This window comes from Tamandua tetradactyla, chromosome 1, assembly GCF_023851605.1.
Source record: "Tamandua tetradactyla isolate mTamTet1 chromosome 1, mTamTet1.pri, whole genome shotgun sequence".
NCBI classification, from domain to species: Eukaryota; Metazoa; Chordata; class Mammalia; order Pilosa; family Myrmecophagidae; genus Tamandua; species Tamandua tetradactyla.
Window position 1 is genome coordinate 117,102,585 of NC_135327.1, and position 20,982 is coordinate 117,123,566.

Consider the following 20,982-nt stretch of genomic DNA (forward strand, 5'->3'; position numbering starts at 1 on the left):
TTGTGAATTTGAATGCATTCCAGTCAGAGGAAACTATGCAGAAAAAAGCTGAAGATATGCAGAAACATGGTATGTTTGAGGCACTTCAAATATTTGTTATTGCTGGAGCAGCGAGTGCCAGGGAGGACATAAAAGAAGGGAGAGTTAAGTAGAGCCCAAGAAAGGCACCAAATGCCCTTTTAATCAGCTGGTAAGTGGTCATTGGAGGTGAGCCAGTGATACGGTAAGATTTACGATTTAGACAAATGCAGATTTGGAAGGGTGTGATGCTGAAGGCAGATTATCAGCTAGGAGACCTTAGTAATAATCTAGATGACAAGGGAAGAGAATCTGCATATTATGGGACTCTTCCCTGGCACGGTTGTTCAAGTGATGAAGGGCAGGATGAGATGAGGAAAAGAGAGAGCAAAGGGAAGTTAAAATCTTTCACCTGGAGGGCAATGTTTGTTTTGGATGAGTCACTTTTCACCAAACCTGCCTTCAGCAATGTTTATAAAGCACGTTCATTTTCTATCTGAATTCATTCTTTTAAGGTTCTACATTTGTAATTATACCACTAGGGATTTTATATTAAATGAACCAAAAATAGAGGTGGGGAAGAAGGAGAATCAAAAGCTATTTGTGGTAGGTGTCCTTCAGCTTTAAGAATCAGTACTGTCACCTTACGTGGGAGCATTTTCTCCCTTTTTAAAAATGAAAAGTGGGTAAGATGAGAATACAGTCTGCCCTTTCCTATTTCACACCAAAAAAATGTGGACATAAAATACTTGAATCATTTTGGGCTTCAAAGAATTGTCCCTGTATTAAGTTAGTATCTCTGTCACTAAGTACTAGGTTGGGATAGCATTAGCAAACAGCATAGTATAGGATGGCCATGCATGGAATTTACCAGACTTAGGAATTCTCTGAGTTATGAAGAGAGCTGAGTTATATAGTTAGGGTTGCTAGATAAAATATAGATAATTTTTAAAGTATAAGTATGTCCCAAATACTACACAGGGCATGTTTAAACTAAAAATTTATCCATTGATTAATTGAAATTCAAATTTAACTGGGTACCCAGTATCTTAATTTGCTAAATCTGGAAATTCTAGTTCTGGTGGTACCCTAGAAGGAAAAACTTAGCTGAATGAATGACCTATTTACCTTGTTTGTGGCATTTTGGGCTTCTTTTATATGATAGAGAATGTTATTAGTGACATATCAGGGAATTATGAAGCAAAACAATATTTGAACATTTTAAAATGAAAGCAGCAAGGAGACGGGGCTTAATTAACAAAATAGCATATCAGCACTTTTTTTAGCAAGATTAATGTTCACTGACATAAGTACTACAATCTTAGAGACAAGAATTTCTTAAAAGGAAACAGCCCACAAAAGTATACAAGCATAAAAACTTTTCTAAAGAGACGCCACTAAATTTTTTTTTTCTTAACAAAGCAACTTTGATGATAAAGGACAGAAAAAACAACTAAACCAAGTTTTGCATGTTCATGGAGGTCTTACTAATATGTCCTCAATTGATTGCCAGAAAAAGAGGGTGGCAGGGGCAATGTCCTCATCTTTGGACAGGAAAAGGTGGAAAAAGTCTAGTTGTCCCAAATGGGGAATCTTGCAGCCTTTACACTAATGCATTACAGCTTTTTTTTTTTAATGTACTTTATGCTCACTTTTATTACTTCCAGACCTCTCTCCTCATTAAGACACAAATATCAACTGAGAGCTACTTACAAAGTAGATACCCCAAACAGTCTGGCTGCTGGTGGGATTCAGACCTCCACCTTGCATGCATATCAGCTGAAGGAAGAAAAAAGCCCTTATTCATTAAATTTAAAAGGCGCACTCTCATTTCATGCTAATTGTATGGTCCTTTGCATGATATACAAAAGACTGCCCAAGATGAAAGGCATTAAGAAGAGAACTACCAGTCTCCATTTCTGGAACAAGATTAACTTATTACTTATTTTAGAGAAAGTAGACGACTGACTACTTCACGTATTAAATTTATTTCATAGCCTGACTTTTATAGATTTCATTATTATCAACATCTATCCAACTACCTCTCTCTGCCTAATATGCTGCAACTTCATTCTACTAATCTCACTGCTTCCAAACCCTTTAGGTTGGTGTCAAACATTTCATAAATTAAAGAATTAAAAATAAAGTACACAAGGTTTCTTTTTTTGAATTCCAACCCACCCCCCCATACACACAAAGGAAGTAGTGAAGACCTACTGGAGAAATGGGGCTGATTATTACTAAAGCTTGTTTCTCAGTTCCTACAAATGCAGATCCTGCTTTGGCTGGTTTCTTATAAAAGCACGGTATCAAAAAACTCATTTTTGGTTATTGGGATTTCCAGTAATAATAATTAATAATATAATAAGTGACAGAAATTATTCGGTTGAAAAGAAGATGTATAAGCTATGATAATTTATGATATGTCATAATTTATGGTATGTGGTAATACATGAATTGGGGCTTTGAAAACCTGTATTAATTTTGATTTATGTTACTATAAACATCAACTGACTATTAAGAACCATGTGAAAGCCATCAGAGGAAGAGGTGGGAAGTGGGTACATTTCATTCATTTGGGCTGCACAACAAAGTGGCACTTATGCCTTGAGTAAGTATCTAATGATTGCTACCAGGCGGCTGAAGCAAGATGGCAAGTCCAAAGAACAGCTGCTTCAACCTGGAGCCCTTGATGAGGGCAAAAGAATAACTGGGCATCTCAGACTCCCAAAAGGAATGACTCTTCAAAAGATTAAAAACAGAATGAAATAGCTACTAAAAATTAATATTTATTGTAACAAATGTACTATACCCATGCAAGGTGTTAATAATAGGGTGGTATAAGATAACTGCATTTTATGCACAATTTTTCTGTAAATCACAACATGACTAGTTAAAAAACAAATATTTCCTATACATATTAAAAATTTGTAACCTATAAAACTATAAAAGCACAGTATCAAAAAACTCTAAAACTGGTATTGTACCACAAATGCAATTTTAAATTTTTCGAGTAGCCATGGTAGGAAAGTTAAAACAGATTAATTTTAGTGCTGGATTTTATTTAACCCAATATATCAAAAACATTATCATGTCAATATGTAATCAAGATAAAATACCGTGGAGATAGTTTACATTCTTTTTTTTTCATAACACATCTCTGAAACCCACATGTAGTTTACATTTACAGCACATCTCAATTCAGACTAGCCACATTTCAAGTGCTCAACAGCCACATGTGGCTAGCAGCAACTGTATAACTTACAAAAAAAAGTCTTTCTTAATTTTTACTTAATGTTTTCCTGGGACAAAAATCTCAATCCACTAATGAGGCTATTTGTTCTTTTGGGTTAATGAACTCAGTAAGCAATAAAATGCAAAAAAAGTTATACTACTAAGAACAGAGATTGAGTCCTAAGAAGGCCATATTTAATTTTCATTAATAATAAGTATTCATACAATTAACTATTTGCTTTCCCTGATCCCTTTCCTGAGCCTGCTATAAATTACAGGGGTGTCAGTTTTTCTCAGAGGATCTAATTATCGGTCACATCACCCAAAATTCAGTCTTCTGTCTTCTTTACCATTTCCTAATTATTTGAATAACATAATGTTTCAAAGTAGTAAATTATGTAATTCCTAAACCTAAACTGGTTTATGACTAATCGGTAAGAATGGTGGATTTTCCTCATGAAAAGAGTTCCAAAAAATCAAGAAAAGAATAATAACAAATGAGTAGCAAAATACACTAAATTCCAGGCTAACAAGCTCTCTGGCCCTTATGAAACTACAAAAGACAGTTCAAGGGCTTGCATGCAAAACTGAAACCTGGCAGGTCATTTTCTAAGGGCTAAAGCAGAGATGATCATTAGTAGAAAAATAAGTGACAGAGCGGTGCCAACATTTAATCCTAAAATGTGAATAATCAAAATTTAAAAGTTACAATATTAGGAAAAAAATGCCAGTTTATTTTGTTTTCTTTCTCATTTATTGTTAGAAAATTTTAATTTCCAGTTTGGGTTAAGAATTAACTGAGAATTCCAGTTAATATATTAGAAACCAAAAAGTTAGCAGGATTATAAATTCTATAATCAGTATTTGAAAAGATCTTGAGATATAAACAGAATATCTTAATCATGTACGAGATTAGTTAAGATAGTTACATATATCAGAAAACTAAACATTTTCATATTATTACGCTTTGATAGATAATTCTCTAATAAATGATTCTCAGAGCTCATATCCTCCTATATCACTACCTTTCTGCATCAGTAACTCCTTAATACTTAACTTGATTGAGCAAAGCAATGTCATGGCTCATTGAGTCATTTGGTTAATTGACAGCTTTGTGGTGCCCTAAAACTTGCCTATTACCCCTGAAAGTAGTTATAGTCTCCAACCCTGGAATTCTCTTTCAGTTAGGCTCAATCGTCTTGCTTGATCTTGACATGATGAGCTTTAAGAAGCACACCATGTTGTTTTAACCACAAGTCGAGTCATAATCCAGCAATTTTCAGACAAGGAGAAGAACGTTTAACAGAACCTTGTGCCGAGTAGGTGTTCAAGAAAATTTGCTGAAATAAATGGAAATGTCTGTTATTTCATAAGTATACTTGGATAAGACGTGAGAAAAATGTACTCTGTTAAGCAAGCTAAACAGGTTTTAGTGAGACAGTGATAAAAATGCAAATGCAAAAATAATCATGGATCTTGGTGACTAAATAAACCTAATATCAGAATCTGAATCCATTTTCCTTTCCAACAAAAGAAGATTTATTTAAGTTGAAAGCACAGAACACTGGTTTTGGTTTACAATGTCAATGAGCATTGGGGTAGAGATAAAAAGTAATAATAATAATACCCATAAAGACACATCCAACTAAAAATGGCCCACCTCTTTCTAATCCAATTCACTGGCTATTTCGCATGTTTACAAGGTGATTTCTGCAGGATCTTTTCAGGTATAGTGTATGGGTGCTAAAATTTCTTCTCATTTGACTTTGGACTTGCATGTTTACCATGGTATTTTGTTGCTCAGACACTATTTAACCGACATGCCATTTCCATTGCTTTCTTCTTTCCCTCCTTCAAAACTTTGACAACTATTACATGTTAGGCATTGGGATTTCAGCAATGAAAAAGAAAAGATCCCAACTCTCAAGAATCTTGCATTCTTTCAGTACTTGCCTGGAGAGTTTTCTCTACCCCTTACCCCTCATGTTCACATAAAAAATTGCTAGTCATCCTTCCAATCTCTGCTGAAATATCTTTCATCTCCAATGCCATCTGTTATTCATCAAATTGTGTCATCAAAAAGATATGCTGAAGTCCTAACCCCTGTACCTCAGACTGTGACCTTATTTGGAAATAGAATTGTTGCAGATTGAATTAGTGCAGTTAAAATGAGTTTACTGGAGTAGGGAGAGAAAGACCATGTCTCAGTTAGCTAGCACTGCTGTAACAAAGTAACAAACTTTGTGGCTTCAAACAATAGAAATTTATTCCCTTATAGTGTGTGAGGTGAGGGGGACAAAATCAAGGTGTCAACGGCATCACGATCCCTTGAAACCTATAGGGAAGAATTTTTCCTTACCTCTGCCTAGCTTCTGGTGACTTACTGGCAATCCGTAACATTTCCTCTTTCAGCTGCAGCATTTCCAATGTTGTTATATGGTATACTCCCCTCAGGTGTCTGTGTAGCTTCTCTTCTTATAAGGACACCAGACATATCAGATTAAACCACATACATTAAGTATGAGCCTTAGTAGTATGAACCACTTTTATTTTACGGAAAATAAAAACCAAGTGCAACAGCAGATTTCTGCAAGGCTGTGTAATACACCAAGAAGTATTATGGTACAAAGCAAAAGGTCTGGGCTTGGTAGTCAATTAGGTGCAAGTCTACATTCTGGTTCCATTACAGTTAATGCTTGTGTGACCTCAGGATATTGAAATTTTTGAGCCCTGGTTTCCTCCTTTCTTTATAAATATACAGATAATACGGCCTACCTCATCTGTGAACATTAATGAAACAATGTATGTAAAGTTCCTACAAGCTCCACATCTACCACACAGAAAATTAAAAAAAAGAAAAAAAGAGAAACGAAAAAGGAAATTCCCTTCATTTCCTGTCTCTCTTTGACATTCAAAGTAACCAGAGACGTTTTTTCTCTTTCCAAATAGAATCCAGTGGTGTTTCTCTCCACTCCCTCTCCTCCTCAATCATGTCTATTATTGGAAAAATGAAGTTTCAAAAAGCAGAACTGGTTGATATCAGTACCACAGACCACTTGCAGTCTATTCGATATTCATTTTCTCTTTCTTCTTGACTTGTAGGGTCTGGATTTTACTGGGGCAGCAAAGTATTAAGTTAAACACTTCCCGGTTCTCTTGCCACTAGAGCTGGACTTGTGATGCAATTTGGCCAATAAAACTTTCCAAGAGATTTTTGGGGAAAACTTCTGGATACAGGCTTTTTTATTCTCCCTTCCCTATCATTCTCCTTCCTGCCTCCTGGAAAGTTAATATAATGGCTAAAGCTTCAATAGGTACCTTGCAACTATGAGGCAAAGCTCAAGAGACTCAAAGGTCCTTGGTTTTTACTTCCTTAGGCTCTTGAATTAGAGCTTCAGCCACCTTCCACTGGACTTGTCATCACGTGGGAAAATGGAAAAAATGAAGTCCCCAATTTGTTTAAGCCACTGCCTTTCAAGTCTCTGAAACTCTCAGCTGAACACAATTCCTAATTGTTTAGCTCCTTCAGCCCTGCTTTGGCATGGTTTTCAAGGCACCAATCATACATAGTTTCCTTCCAGTTTAAAAAGAAACTAATGCTATAAGATGTCTAGCATATATCAGGCACTGTGTTCGGATATATATTATATATTGACTCATTTAATTCTTGTCGTAACCCTGCAAGGTAAGTAGTACCATTACCATTTTACAGATAGAAGACCTGAAGATCTAAGAGACTAAGCGCTTTATCAAAGGTACCTCAGTGGTGAGGAGTGAAGCCAAGATCCCAGCTACAAGTCTGTCTTTGATAAGGTTCAAGTTCTTGCTGCCACCCATGCTACGCTACTGCTGAGGCTCTGTGAATTCACTACTGTGAGGAAGCATTACAAAATAATCTCTCTAAATTAGGGAGTCACTTTTCCTAGGCTTTCCATCCTGATAATCTACAATCCAACTGGCAAGCCATCTAAAACATGTTTTCAGAGAATGAAAAAAAAGTATTTGGAAACACATGAGGTGGGTGATGTGGCAAGTGGTGAGAACTGCAGACACCTGTGGAGCACCCTCCTGAAAGCAGGTGCACAAACTGATGGACTGTAATGTAATGGAGGCACCTTTCACCTGTGCCCTCTAGTCAACAAAAACCCTGAGTAAATCACATTAGACTAGAGGTCCATGTTTGCCCCGGAAACGGATCTGACAGGACACACACACACATACACAAATATTATGAGATCTATTACAGAAATTGTCTCACATGACTGTGGGTATGGATGGGTAAACCCAAATTCTGTAGGGCAGGCCGCAAGCTGAGAACTCCAAGGAAGATTTTCGATGAACTCCCCAGGAGAAGCTGGCTGGCTGAAACAGAGATGGAAATTCTTCCTTCTGATGGGTGAAATCATCAGTTCTTCCTTCAAGACCTTCAACAGAGAGGATGCAATGTCTCTCACTGCTGAAGGTAGTCTCCTCAGCTGGTTGTAGATGTTATCAGCAGAGATGCAATCAATTTACTGATGATTTAAGTCCATGAAATACCCTCACAGTAATAATCAGACCAGTGCTTACCTGGCCAAACAATTGGACACAATCACCTGGCCAACCTGACACATGAACTTGACCACCGCATGACTGTGATGTGTGTGAGCCAACTGCCGGGGTTGCCCATCCCACGGTGATTCTCTGCCCGACGTATGGAGAGGTGACATAAGGAGCCCATAGTCACATACATTCTCACAGTGAAGAGAAACAAAAAAAACACCCCAGCATAATTTTATCCCAAATGATTCTTTAGAAAGAAAGAGGAGAGAAAGATTAAAACGTGCACGTGTATGTACATAGCCTATTAAAATAAAAAGCACACTTTAAAATAAACTTTATATAAGTAATATATAAATATACTTACATAAATATACATATTTAAACCCTTTTTGCTACACAACGGATGTGAAGAAACTGAAAAGACCTACAGTAAATTAAAAAATGGTATCCAGGAAAAATATTGAGAAGCATCAAATAAGAGGAAAATAAAGTATTACAGATACACATCCCATTAGTTTCTAAATAGTTACTGAAATTGAGCTATTAATTTAGGTCTAAGCTTCCTCCCAGACAAGGAAAAAAATGATTAGGTTCAACATTCACAATGCCCATGAGAAAAAAGAGAATATTACCCACCTCAGGAGAAGCAAAATATTTTCCGTTTATTTAAAAGCACTAAGAAATCAGAAGCCCTAAGTGAACTGCACACAGGGGAAAACTATTTAATGTTGTAGACGATGTCTTTAAGTAATACCTCCATAATAAATGTCATAGTGTTTTCCACACGGCAATTTCTCAGAGTTATTCAATCAACCTGAAAAACACTTCAGGGAAGGCAATCTGTGCAGGACTAAGGCAACGAGGTAGGTACACACAGCTTCTGATGGGCCAGTTTGATCTAGTAATAGACCCAAGAATATCTAAACGGACAAATGAGCAGCCTAATCCTCAAGCTATTTTCAAAGGAACCTAACTTGAGCAGTAGGTTTATGCAAGAGTTCACCAGCTATTTTTCAGTTAGAAAGGTATAAAAAGTTTAGAACTATTTATTCTTACGTAAATAGTACTTCAGTAACTATCTATGCTTATGTATATATGTCAGTCTTTTCTCCCTTTCCACGTGGCATAAAAAGGCAGAGAAAATGTGGGTTGCTATTACTTCAAAAAATTTATGGCTTTTAGCTTTTACATTAGGAGGTTCTAGTATACACATCTTTCTATTATATAACTGGTGTTAAAGAGAAAATTTATGAATTTACACCCATAATGATTTCTTAACTAATTTAAAAGGTGATGTGTGAAATCTATGTTCCTAAGAATATGACATCCCCAAAGTGGACAGTAAACAGCTGTTGTATGGGTAACAATTAATCTCAATTATTGAACAGGGTAGGAAGAAAGCAATTCGTTTAAAAAAGAATAATAAACTTCCACACAGTAAGGAATGGAACCTGCTGCTAGGTCTGGAAAGAAATGTAAACTCCATGTATATTTAGTGGAGCTTACCTAATTTTTTTCTGTGTATTCAGGCTGGTGACCTCTTGCAAGCCTATTCACAAAAAGAATCCTCAGTAAAGTATAAAGTGGGATATTCAGATAAAGCCAATTACACCAAGGGCATACCTGCATGCTGCTTTTCCATTACCTAAAGATTCAAATGAAATTTATCCTTCAAGAAAGAATCTCTAGTTGTGTGAAGACAGCATAAATATGGTTATGCTTTAATTTAAGCTCTTTATAGAATCTCAAGAAGTTACGACTGTAATATGAACCAGAGGAGGAAAAAATAAAGACCATTTGCTACTAATTAAAAAAACAGGGGATTAGAAAAAGGATGGCTGCGGGAAATAGGGAACAGTTGTTCTCCCAACATGGACCTCTCACCCTGCTGATTCTGTGTTTTTTAAACCAACAAAAGTGAAAACTGGAAACAAGGTGACCACCAAAAGATAAAAAGAATAGTTTACATGGTTTCTTAAATAATAATAATTTCTAAACTAGAGATAGAAAATTAGATTTGGTCAGCAAAAAGCTTGCATTTATTTTGGCGTGTCATTCTAAACTTATATAACAATCACAAATATTGGATCTAATGTAGCTCCATGCAATTCAGAACAAGGTTCCAGTTCTTTGATTTTAATTGCAATATAACTTTAATAAAGTTATATTGCAAAAAGTTAAAGAAATATAATTGTGGTCATTTTAAGTTACCTAGTATCATCAGGCAGAGCCAAAAAAGCAGCAGGTTAGCTGTGTTTCTGGCAGGGAATAATCGGTGCTGGGCAACAGACTGTGTACAAGAGCAGAAACACTGTGTAAAACTCACATTACTGGCTTACCCACACCATATGTGCATTTTGGATGGAAACATGGGTAGCTCTCAGGCCCCTCACGTGGTTTAGCCTTATTGGCCAGAATGAATGAACATTATGTTTCAGTGTTCTAGCTAACCCCTGTGAAAGCCAGGAAAAAGTACCAGAATTATGACCTTTAGGTTGTAATTTTTTTCAGCATGACAGAAATTAGGACACAGATGTGGTGGCTAAAAAACACACAGATTTTAAGTTACAGAAAAGATCTTCACAAACCTTCATAAGCAGGCTTTAAGTTAATTCATCTTGACATGGCTTAAGGATATTCAATGACCTATGCTAAGCTGACTGTCAAATATAAAGGCCAAGTGCTTATAAATTCAAAGGAATAATAATAAAATGAGTGTTTTAACTGTTCTTTACCAGCAGCTGAATTTATCATTCCCAAAAGTAAGACAGACTTCTGCTAGCAAGAGCAAGGATATCCAAAGCAGTTTGTTTACTTCCAAGGGCTGTTGAGCTATTCCTTCCTAACTGGCATGAAAGCTTAATTAATCAAGGTCTAAAATCTCTTCATTATGCAGCAGGACCACCCCCCACCACACACACACACACACACACACACACACACACACCCTGCCCCAATCAAAGAGTAGTATAAAGATTGGCATTTGGTGGCAAAATCCCAATTCACTTTCTAAGAGCCATGACTTCTGTTGGTGGAAGAGAACTCAGACGTAACAACTAATCCACCTGCTTCATAGATTAAGAATCATAGTTGAAGAGAAGCTTAACAACTTGTCCTTGATCATATACTTAATGAACACAGGAGTCCAGAAAGAGTACTTTGTACTATATTATAGACCCAGCAATTCAAACGAAAATAAAGGTTGGTGAAGAAAGGCATTCTACAAAATCTGTTTCTCAAAAAATATCTTGCATGAGGATAAACACATCAGAAACTAAAAGTACTGTTTAAATAACATAAGCGGTACAATAACCTCTTCAGCTCCTAGTGAAATTAGAAATTTGAAAGGATTTTATATTAGGAGAAACAAAGAAGGAAAAAAGATCTTTGCCCTTATCTGATAAAATTAGATTCTCATAAGCTAATTATTTATAAAAGTTTTAGTAGTATAGCTATAATAGGAGGATCAAGATTTTTAGACAAATACATGTTCAAACCAGTAGCCCAGTAGTTTTAGACAAACCTCTGGGGAATGACTTCATAACCATACAGTAAAGGTTGATCAGTGAGAAAGGTTTGGGCCATGTGATTTCCAATGATATATGAAGAATGACTTCCCAATTACTATATAAGGGTCTCTTCTTACACATAGTGGGTGACTCAAATAAGTATACCTTGCTCTTCTCCCTGCTGGAAATGCCCTTGGGTTATAGGGAACTGATGTTTTGCCAAGTAATGATCAGATGTGGTGCTCTAAGGTCAACTAATTAAAATCTTTAATCAAAATGAGGCAAGGCAGGAAAGTGCTAACATATCTCCTAAAGGGCATCCTTAATAGATTGTTATGCTGTCTTATTGCTATACAAAATAGTTCTTCTAATCAAGCAAAAACTGCTCTTGAGTGAATTTATTCTTTCCCCACCACCACCAACATTACTATCATTTAAAATATAAGATATAATCATTACAATCAAATTGGAAAATCAGAAAACTGGAAGAATGATTTAACCCATAATTTATCATCCAAATGCCACCATTCTTAATGTTTTTATGTATTACATCATCTTTTTCTGCATCATTTTTACATAGCAATATCATACTAGACAAATGATTTTTTTGTTTTGTTTTGTTTTGCATGGGCAGGCATCAGGTCTCCAGCATGGCAGGCGAGAATTCTGCCACTGAGCCACCATCACACCGCCCTAAATATACGATTTTGTATTTTAAAACAAGCATCTTTTTATGTTATTGAAAACTCACAAGTGTCATTTATGAAAACTGAAAAATATTCCATTAAGTAGATATCCCATCCCTTTGCACATAAGACTTCTTGTGGGTTTAAAAGACTATTTCCTTAGAAGAGAATCCTAAAAGTGAAATTACTGTCAAAGTATATTTTAATGTCTTATGGCTCTTGATATTTACAGCCAAAATGCTTTCCAAACATGGATGTACCAATTTAAACTTCCTTTAATATCAATATTTGTCATACCTGTATTTGAACTATGAATATCCTGCAAGAACAAACTGTTTCATAATAATCTTTGTATACTCCAATGCTTTTAGCGTATATTATTCTATACTATGTTATATTGGGGAAAAAAAAAACCCTTAAATCCAAAATCCTGGTATCCAGTAGATGTTCAATAAATATTTGCTATTCTTGAAACTATTTGGGGGATCACTAGATGCTCTCCTTTTTCCTAGGCCAAACAACCCCAATTATTTTCCATACAAAACCCAGCTTTTAATGGACTGATCTTACATAGTCCCCTATTTAAGGAGTGGCAACCAAAGTTTACATCTCATGGAATGGCTCAAGGATATTTTTTATTCATTCTAATGACTGTGAAATAAAAGCAACAAGGCAATTAGTCCCTGGAGGGTCTGAAAGCTCTTGTGCCTGTACTAGTTCTAAGAATGACAGTATTTCAGTTTTTTCTTTGCCAATTGTCAGAAGGCAAAAGGAAAATACAAAAACACATTAGAAAAAAAGTGAACATTTTTCATTAATATGTGTATTCCATGACTGCTTAAAAAATTTAACTTTTGTTTCCTAAATACTGAACTATGATTTCCACATGTAACTCAACTATATACACCCACACAGTGCCGCTTCTATACCTAGTTCAAAATAACTCAAGCTTCTTCTTACAACTGTATTCAAAAGTGCTACGTATGAGATTGAGAAGCATGCTTGAAATGACCTGAATTAATGAGAAAAAGTCCCCCAAATCCTTACTTTAGTTTTCCAGGGATTCAATTAGCACACTCATAACAATTTTAGCAAAACATTTTTTGTTATTGTTATTGTTTACTACCTTAATTACTGTTTTTGCAACTGCTGTCTATTAAATTTCCTAGTACAAATTGACCATAAGATGATTTTGTCTTCATTAAGAAACTTATATTAAATATGCAGTAAGTAACTTTGGTTAACAGAAGTTGAGAAGATATTAGTGCCACAGTTTATTATTATAAATAACTTTTGTGTTCTGTCGGTATAAGCACAAGAGTATCTCAGTACTACCAGCTAATAGTAATTTTTGTAAATCTACTTTGTAGCTATACCATCTGTTAATTATTATTCTATGTGTCTCCATATGCATATGTGAATTAGTTGTCACTCAAGACAAATACACAAATGCAGTTCTGGTTTTGTGGGGATATTTTTGTTGGCTCGTTTTTGCATTTTGTTATCTTAGGTCAGTAAACTAAGCAAATAAAAATATTTTTCAATGATGCTTTGGTAGCCCCTGACAAACTCTGGGATCTGTCCTGTAACTACTTGTTGAGGAGTGCTTTGAAAACTATTGCTTTTTTTCTTTCTTTGCTTTGCATATATGTTATATTATACAATAAAATTTTTTTTAAATATTCCTCAGTTTTGGAGACCAAAAATGAATACAAATTTTAAAAATAATTTTTTCAGTTACAGATAAAAGACTAATATGTGTTCAGTAAACACTTAATCTAAAAATATCTGCTAAAACTAAGTTAAAAGTAATGGTCATTAAAATTGGATATAATTTTATTAAAACTAAAACTTACACATTCACAGCTTCAAAAATACCCCTACAAAATACAAAATAACAGGCCCACAAGTAAATTAGTAGCTAATACGGTTTCAATTTTCATAGTATAAAATATTTTCCAAGACTAAGATTAGAAAAGAACAATTAATCACTTATTTAATTATAATGTTTACTCCCTTAAGAGATAGGACATAAAGGCAAAAACTCAAACTTGGGCCCCTGACAAATCTGTGGGATTATCCCCCTGAGCTGTGAGTCACAGGCTCATTGACTAGCAGAAGACACTAAGGAGCTAAAACATCATTTCAATTCGCAGGCAAAATTTACCCAGAACAAGAAGAAAAGAAGGAACAGAATGATGTGTCTAATCCTCTAATTGGATAATTAGTTCCAAATTATTAGGTTTTTCCTAAGTATTAAGGCCTAATATAAAAAAAGTTACCAACGGCTCTTAAAACATGGACTAAAGTATGTGAAAAAAACCATATTTCACCACTAAGATAGTTCAATGATGCCTTAAGTTTGCCTATTTTAGGTGGTAACTAACACCTTGGGATCATACATAACTAATTATAAGGTAGATGCAGAAGTAAATAGTTTAAGTTGTCATCAAGAGGAACCCCAAAATATTTAGGGAGAGAAGTGAGGAAGATACAAACCAACCCTTTAGAAGTACTGGGAAATTATGATTTTTTTGGAACACATATTATATTAACAGTTATATGAAATAAAAAGACCTATTAATTACTTAATGCATAAAAATGCTCTTCATGGACAATCTTTTGTGTAAACACATTAAAATATTTCATAATTCAACTGTGAACAATTAACTTATTTGGTGCCCAAACCAGACCTCCTTTTCCAAATTTATTCCCTTAGATGTTAGAATTCCATGCTGTCAGTGAATAAGCTATACCTGGAGAGGGAACACAGTTTTGAAGTACAGTTGGGTTATAAAGTGTAAGGAAAAATATCACAGACTACTTGACAAAATATTTTAATGGCTATTAAAACGACACTATAGTACAGGGCAAGTTATGTTCATTTAAAAACCCTTCATTTTCTGTCACTGAGATTCATGTGTGTAAAATACTTTCATATAATGATTTGCTTCTGTATTTCTAAAATGTACTTAATGAAAGATTTCATTTTCTAGGAACTTAATCATATAAAAATTAATCATATAAATTATTTTAAAAATTATTCACGGTTCAAAGCTCACCAAAGGCATGAATCCTTTCTTGACACCCTCTAACGATATTGATTTCACCATTTGAAATTCAATAGAATATTGTTGTTTCAGAACTCAAGTAACTTATTTTATTTCACTTTATATTATAGTGGCTTGTGGAGTGTTCTATTTTTCTACAAATAAATTGAGAATCCCTGCTTCTGTAAGACAGTCACTGAGTTTAAATATCTTTCTATATCTTTATTTGGTATGCAAAAACCTCATTTTCCAAAAAGCTCTCAGAAAAGTGAGTTATATTTTGGCACCTAAGAATGCTTTTTAAACCTTTGTGGAACTTATGCTTATTTACTAAATATTTTTTCATTGCAAATAATATTAAGTATTTCCTACATATTCATTACAATTAAAACAGAGACCCTTTTCTGCTACATATAAGAGTTATAACTTCTTAATCAGAAATATATTTTTAGAAAACTGAAAACATTAAACTTTTCCTTACTAATGTAGTAAAAGTGCTAATAATAATGTAAATTAAAATTTTTTGTCGGTGATGCCTAAAACATGTAAGAAAAACATTTCTTAGTGAGAAAAAAATAACCACGTTTATAATATAAGGTGGAAACTATAATCTGATCGAGAGATTTGCTTTTCTACACATACAGTCCATCCACAGTATGCAATCAGTGGCTCACAATATCATCACATAGTTGTGTATTCATCACCATGGTCATTTTTAGAACATTTGCATCACCCCAGAAAAAGAAATTAAAAGAAAAAACTCATACGTCCCATACTCCTTACCCCTTCCTCTCATTGACCGCATGTATCAATGTATCTAGTATCAAAAAAATCTACTACCTAATTTTTTTTACCCCTATCCTACCCTGATAAATGAAAAAAAAATTATTCAATTTTTATCCTGAGATTTACTTTTAATACAGCATTTGCAGAGAATCAGTTATTTATTAATGTTTTTATTCAGAAACACTGACAGGGTATCTATACCACCCCACAAGCACCTGGTGTATGCTAGTGGTTGAGGCTATAAACATAAATAAGGTATAGTCCCCACCTTCTAGAAGCTCACACAGAGTGAAGTAATAGAATATAACATAAGTAGTAAGAGGACACTGGGGGAGCAGGGAAAGGCTCCCTAAAGACGGTAACATTTGAAAAGGGTTCTGGGTTTCAGCTTCATTGAAACCTGTAAAGGCATTTTGGGAATATGGATGTGACAAAACCTGCTTTTATTTTTTTGGAAAAGAAATTGCTCATCTAAGAACAGGCTAGCCAACAGATGAAGACTTAGTTGGGGTATAAGGAACCAGATCTGGAAGATATTTGTAAGATAAAATCAAGAAGACTTGATAAATTTGATGAAAGAAGCAAGGCACATCATGCTAATGACATTTAGGTCTTTAACCTGGCAGATTGGATGATGACATTAAATAAAATCGAGATCATCAGTTAAAAGGTATTTACTAAACACCCATATACCAGGCATTTTTCTAAGCACAAAGCAGTAAGAAAAGGTGAAGTCTATCTTTATTCTAGTCAGGAGAGGCAGAGATAAACAATTAATAAATTGAGAGAGTGATAAACATGGTGGAGAAAATAAAAGTTATGTGACTCAGAGGATGAATAGTTTAGCTGAGGTTGTCAGGAAAAGTGGCATTTGAACTTAAGACCTGAATGATAAGGAGACAGCCATGTGAAACTCTGGTAAAGAAGGGACAGCAAATACAGAGGCTGATATAGGAAAGAGCTTAACTTGATCAAGGGACAGGTGGTGGCTAGTGGGAAATGAGGACGTGGAGGGAAATAAGATGAGAAGGCATGGAGTTCCTTGGAGCCCACTATAAGGAACTTGGAGTTTACCCTACAGTGGGTAGCCAGCAGAAAATTTTAAGCCAAGGAAGGATGTGATCTGATTTATATTTCTTTCAGCTGTGTGGAGAATGTACTAAAGAAGGGAAAATGGAGACAGAGAATCCAGGTAAAGAATCCTGGTAAAGAAAGCCATGGCAGTGCTGACAGTGAGAAGCAGTCAGATCCCAGCTATTGAGGTAGAGGTGGCAGGCTTTGCTGACTCCACACATGGGAGTGTGAGGGAAAAAGAGGAGCCAAGGATACCTCCATGGTTTTAATTCTAACCATCAAATAGAATCTCAGTTTCCCAGCTGCTATGATAAATACCAAAAAATGGGTTGGCTTGAACAATGGGAATTTATTGTCTCATGGTTTCAGAGGCTAGAAAGATTGCTTCTTTCCGGGGTTGGTAGCATGTGTGCTGGCTATGGCAATCCTTGAGGTTCCTTGGCATGTATTTCCTGCCTATGGTGATATCCTCTCCTTTCTCTTCCAATTCCCTTCCGGCTCCTTCCTGAGGCTTTTTCTCTTTATGTCCGAGTTTCTTCTGCTTATAAAGGATTTGGTAATCTGGATTAAGACCCAATCTTAGTTGGGCCAAACCTTAACTCAAAATAATATCTTCACAAGGTTCTATTTACAACGGGTTCACACCCACAGTAATGCATATTAAGATAAAGAAAATATAGGGTATATGATTCTATCTATCACATAAAGGGTGGTGATATTTATGAAGATAATGAAAACTTGAGTAGAGAGAAGCTTCAGGATGGTGGGGCCAGAAATCAATAGCTCTGTTTTAGTCATGAATAGGCTGAACTGTCTAGAAACTTATAAGTGAAATGTCACGTAGGCAGTTGGACATAAAGCTTGAGCTCAGGAGTAAAGTCCAGGTGGAGATACACTTTTGAAGGCATCGGCCTCTACCTGGAAGTTAAAGCCATGAGAGTGGATAAGATCATCAAAATAGAGTATAGGCGGTAGAAAGTATGCAACAGTGACTTGTTTTTTGGATTTTGGTGTGTTTTTTTGGGGGGGGGATTTTTGTAAAGTAGAGGTACACTGCCTTCCATTTTAGACACTTAAAATCTGTTGAATAATGTATAGTCTCCACAAGTATTTTATTATCCTCTTACATTGTTATTTAACCATGGGATCTCATCTGTAGTCTGCACACTTCTTTTCTTGCTATATCAGTGACCTCTCTGATAGCAAACACTGTCCTCCCAATGTCCAGCAGCCATTCATATGGAAGGCACTTTTGAAATATTTGTTATCACATCAGTACATAAATGTAGGCTTAGTGATTCAGGGTCGATTAATGAAGAGACTAGAAAGTAGTACAAGAATGAGCTAGATTTAAGTCTCTGAGAATCATAGTCTCAAATGCTTCTTAAGAATTAATCTTAGAATTCTTTCTATCACTGAATAATCTTTGAAAAATAACCAAATTCTGCAGACACATTCAATAAATCACATAACTAGGCAGTTAAACTCAAGTTTCTGAGTTATCTTGGTGGTTCTTTCCCAAATCCCAAACACATCAACCTTCATTTCCTATTAAATACTAGTCATGGTCAGCACTCACTAAATGTTTGAATAAATGAAGGAGATCAAGTTGCTTCAATGTGTAGGCTGGACACTTTTCTTTGTCCTTCTATCTATTTCTTTCACCGCTATCTACTCAGCTCTTGCACAGTGCCTTGAATACAGGTAGTGCTTAATACATATCTGTTGCATGTACAAATGAAAGAATGCATGCGTAATTTTATGGAAAAGTTGATTCTTTTCTTCCTCTTCCTGAATTTACTTCCTTCCTCACTTCTTTAAATAACTTTCTTCCATGATTATAAAATATTTGTTCAATGTGGAAAAGCTGAATATAAAAAATAAAATGAAATTATCTCCCTCCCTAAAAAGAAATCACTCTATATAACTCATGATTGTATTAATTCAGTTATTTAACAAATCTTCTTGTCTACTTACTCTGTGTAGGCATTGGGGATACATGATGAACCAAACAGAAGAGGTCTCTGACCACACGCCTGTTATAGCAACAACACTCTTACATGCTACAAGCTGAACACAAGTAGAGGTGTATCACCATGTAGAAACTTTCAAAGTTCGTGGAGACTCATTCCATCCTAATCATTTACATTCCCTTTAAATCTTAAAAATAATTATTTCAGCAGTTAAATAACGTTAGTATTTTTCTACATAGAACACAAAAGTGTCCTAATTACATTTTTAAGCACCATCAAGGAGCAAACAGTGTTCTTATGTGGAAAAGAAGAAAGAAATACCCCAAGTTTTTCTACAGAACACTGTCAAGTCATCCACTTTAATGCTGGAAATACTAAGGCAATATAGTTCTGAAGAGCTCATTTTCAAATCTTTTTTATGGGCTCATATAAAATTTATAATTTTTCCAATTATTTTGACTAAAATATCTACTTATTCAAACGTATTGGAAATTAATCAATTAACAATAGTTCTAAGGTTTTAATCTCAGTGCTTCATTCCTCTTTTATCAACCACAAATTTCCATTTCTTGCACTTAGGAAAAGCTTAGCACTTAGAAAGTCACTCCTTACACTGCAACCCTTTGACTTTCAGCAGATGACCTGTTTCTTTAGAAGAAACTCAATGGCATCTAGGCATGAGTCTGTGTAGCACCAGGAGAAGTTACAATTTATACTCAGAGGAATATGTGATCTGTTCAGTTTCACTCCAGAAGCTCTCATGGTGTTTCACTTACCTCCAAAGGCTGGCTGCCTTCTACTTCTGAAGTTTTTTCTCTTGCTGCCATTCTTTGCTCATTTGCTGTATCTCCTATGAAGCAAAAACCAAACCAAACAAAAAAACTTTATCATACTATTGAGATCAAACTGCCTTCTATTTCAGGAAATACCTATTGTTATTAAATTGCACATTTCATATTATATATTATAAAAGTAACTACTATTTCCTTTGTTATAAAGTCAATTTAAAAAAAAACAGTAACTTTATAGAGGTCTCAGAAATCATCCATAAAATATATACATACAAATCCTAAACCAGAAATGCATTGTTTCACATGAAAAGGCTTACTCTATAAAAATCAAGTTATTTAAGAATCTGTAAATCAAGCCATATTTCAGATAAACGAGGAAAGCTTGACTTAAAGAAGACAAAGCAAATTATTTTTAAATAAAAATTCTGTAAAATAACTGTTCTTGAACTTAGTTTTTAAATAAGGTTTACTCTTTATACATACTGTTTGTGTCTCTGTGAATGTGCCTCAAAGTATACATATATGTTTGTATGTAATAACTAACAACAAAATGACAATTTTTGCAATAGAAAAGAAATAATGAACAAATCCATAAATTAGTCTTCAGTTAATACTTTGATTCCTAAGGTTACTGCCAGGGTGGGGTTCATTACCAAATGAAGGTGGTGACTAGGATTGAATCCATGATACAGAGCCAAGGAAAAAGGACAGATACAAACGTAGTTGGGTAAGTCCAAAGAAAAAGGACAGATGCAAACATAGTTGGGTAAGTCCAAGCAAAATTTAATGTTGAAATGGCCTTTTTAATTTATTAACTATCACTAATGGTCTATAATTAATACATAGTAGGTAGAAAAACCACTAGCCTACTTCTTTGAAACATAATGAGAGATTAATTTATTAATTTGTAAACTGCCTTTCCCATAAAATTTAGCCACAACTGGGAAGATTACAGAATTCATGGAGGGTGGCTTGGCTGACACTAAAGGTTAAGAATTTGATGATACAAGGAAGGTCATGGGTCTTGTTTGGAGACCGCTACCAAATATGAAAGTCTTGGCTGAACTTAATTCCTCTATATAAAATTTAAAAGTTTATTTTACTAATGGCTGTAATCAAGGAAGAGCCTCATGAAAACCTTAAAGGGGGAAATACAATCTTCATAACTTCTAAAATCATGAAGCAGGAATTAAACTGGCAGTCTATTCACTTAAACTAACTACCCCAACTGTTCACAATCCAAAGACATCAATACATAGTTCAGCCTATTGGCTTTGTTCGTTTGTACACAACATTATTACTGTTGGGCAGGGCCTAGC

The 20,982-nt window shown here is 35.0% G+C and overlaps 1 protein-coding gene across 7 annotated transcripts in view; it reads right to left on the minus strand.

Moving 5' to 3' along the window:
- UMAD1 (UBAP1-MVB12-associated (UMA) domain containing 1) overlaps nt 1–20,982 on the minus strand; it is a 307,029-nt gene that overhangs the window by 64,540 nt on the left and 221,507 nt on the right. For 6 of the 7 annotated variants that reach the window (XM_077123008.1, XM_077122999.1, XM_077123027.1 and 3 more), the window contains 2 exons: nt 19,649–19,722; nt 18,877–18,969 (listed from right to left, as the gene is read on the minus strand). In XM_077123008.1, coding sequence (XP_076979123.1) covers nt 18,877–18,969; nt 19,649–19,722 — 167 coding nt within the window. The remainder of the gene's footprint in view (nt 1–18,876; nt 18,970–19,648; nt 19,723–20,982) is intronic. The other variant, XM_077122973.1, reaches the window with a different exon arrangement.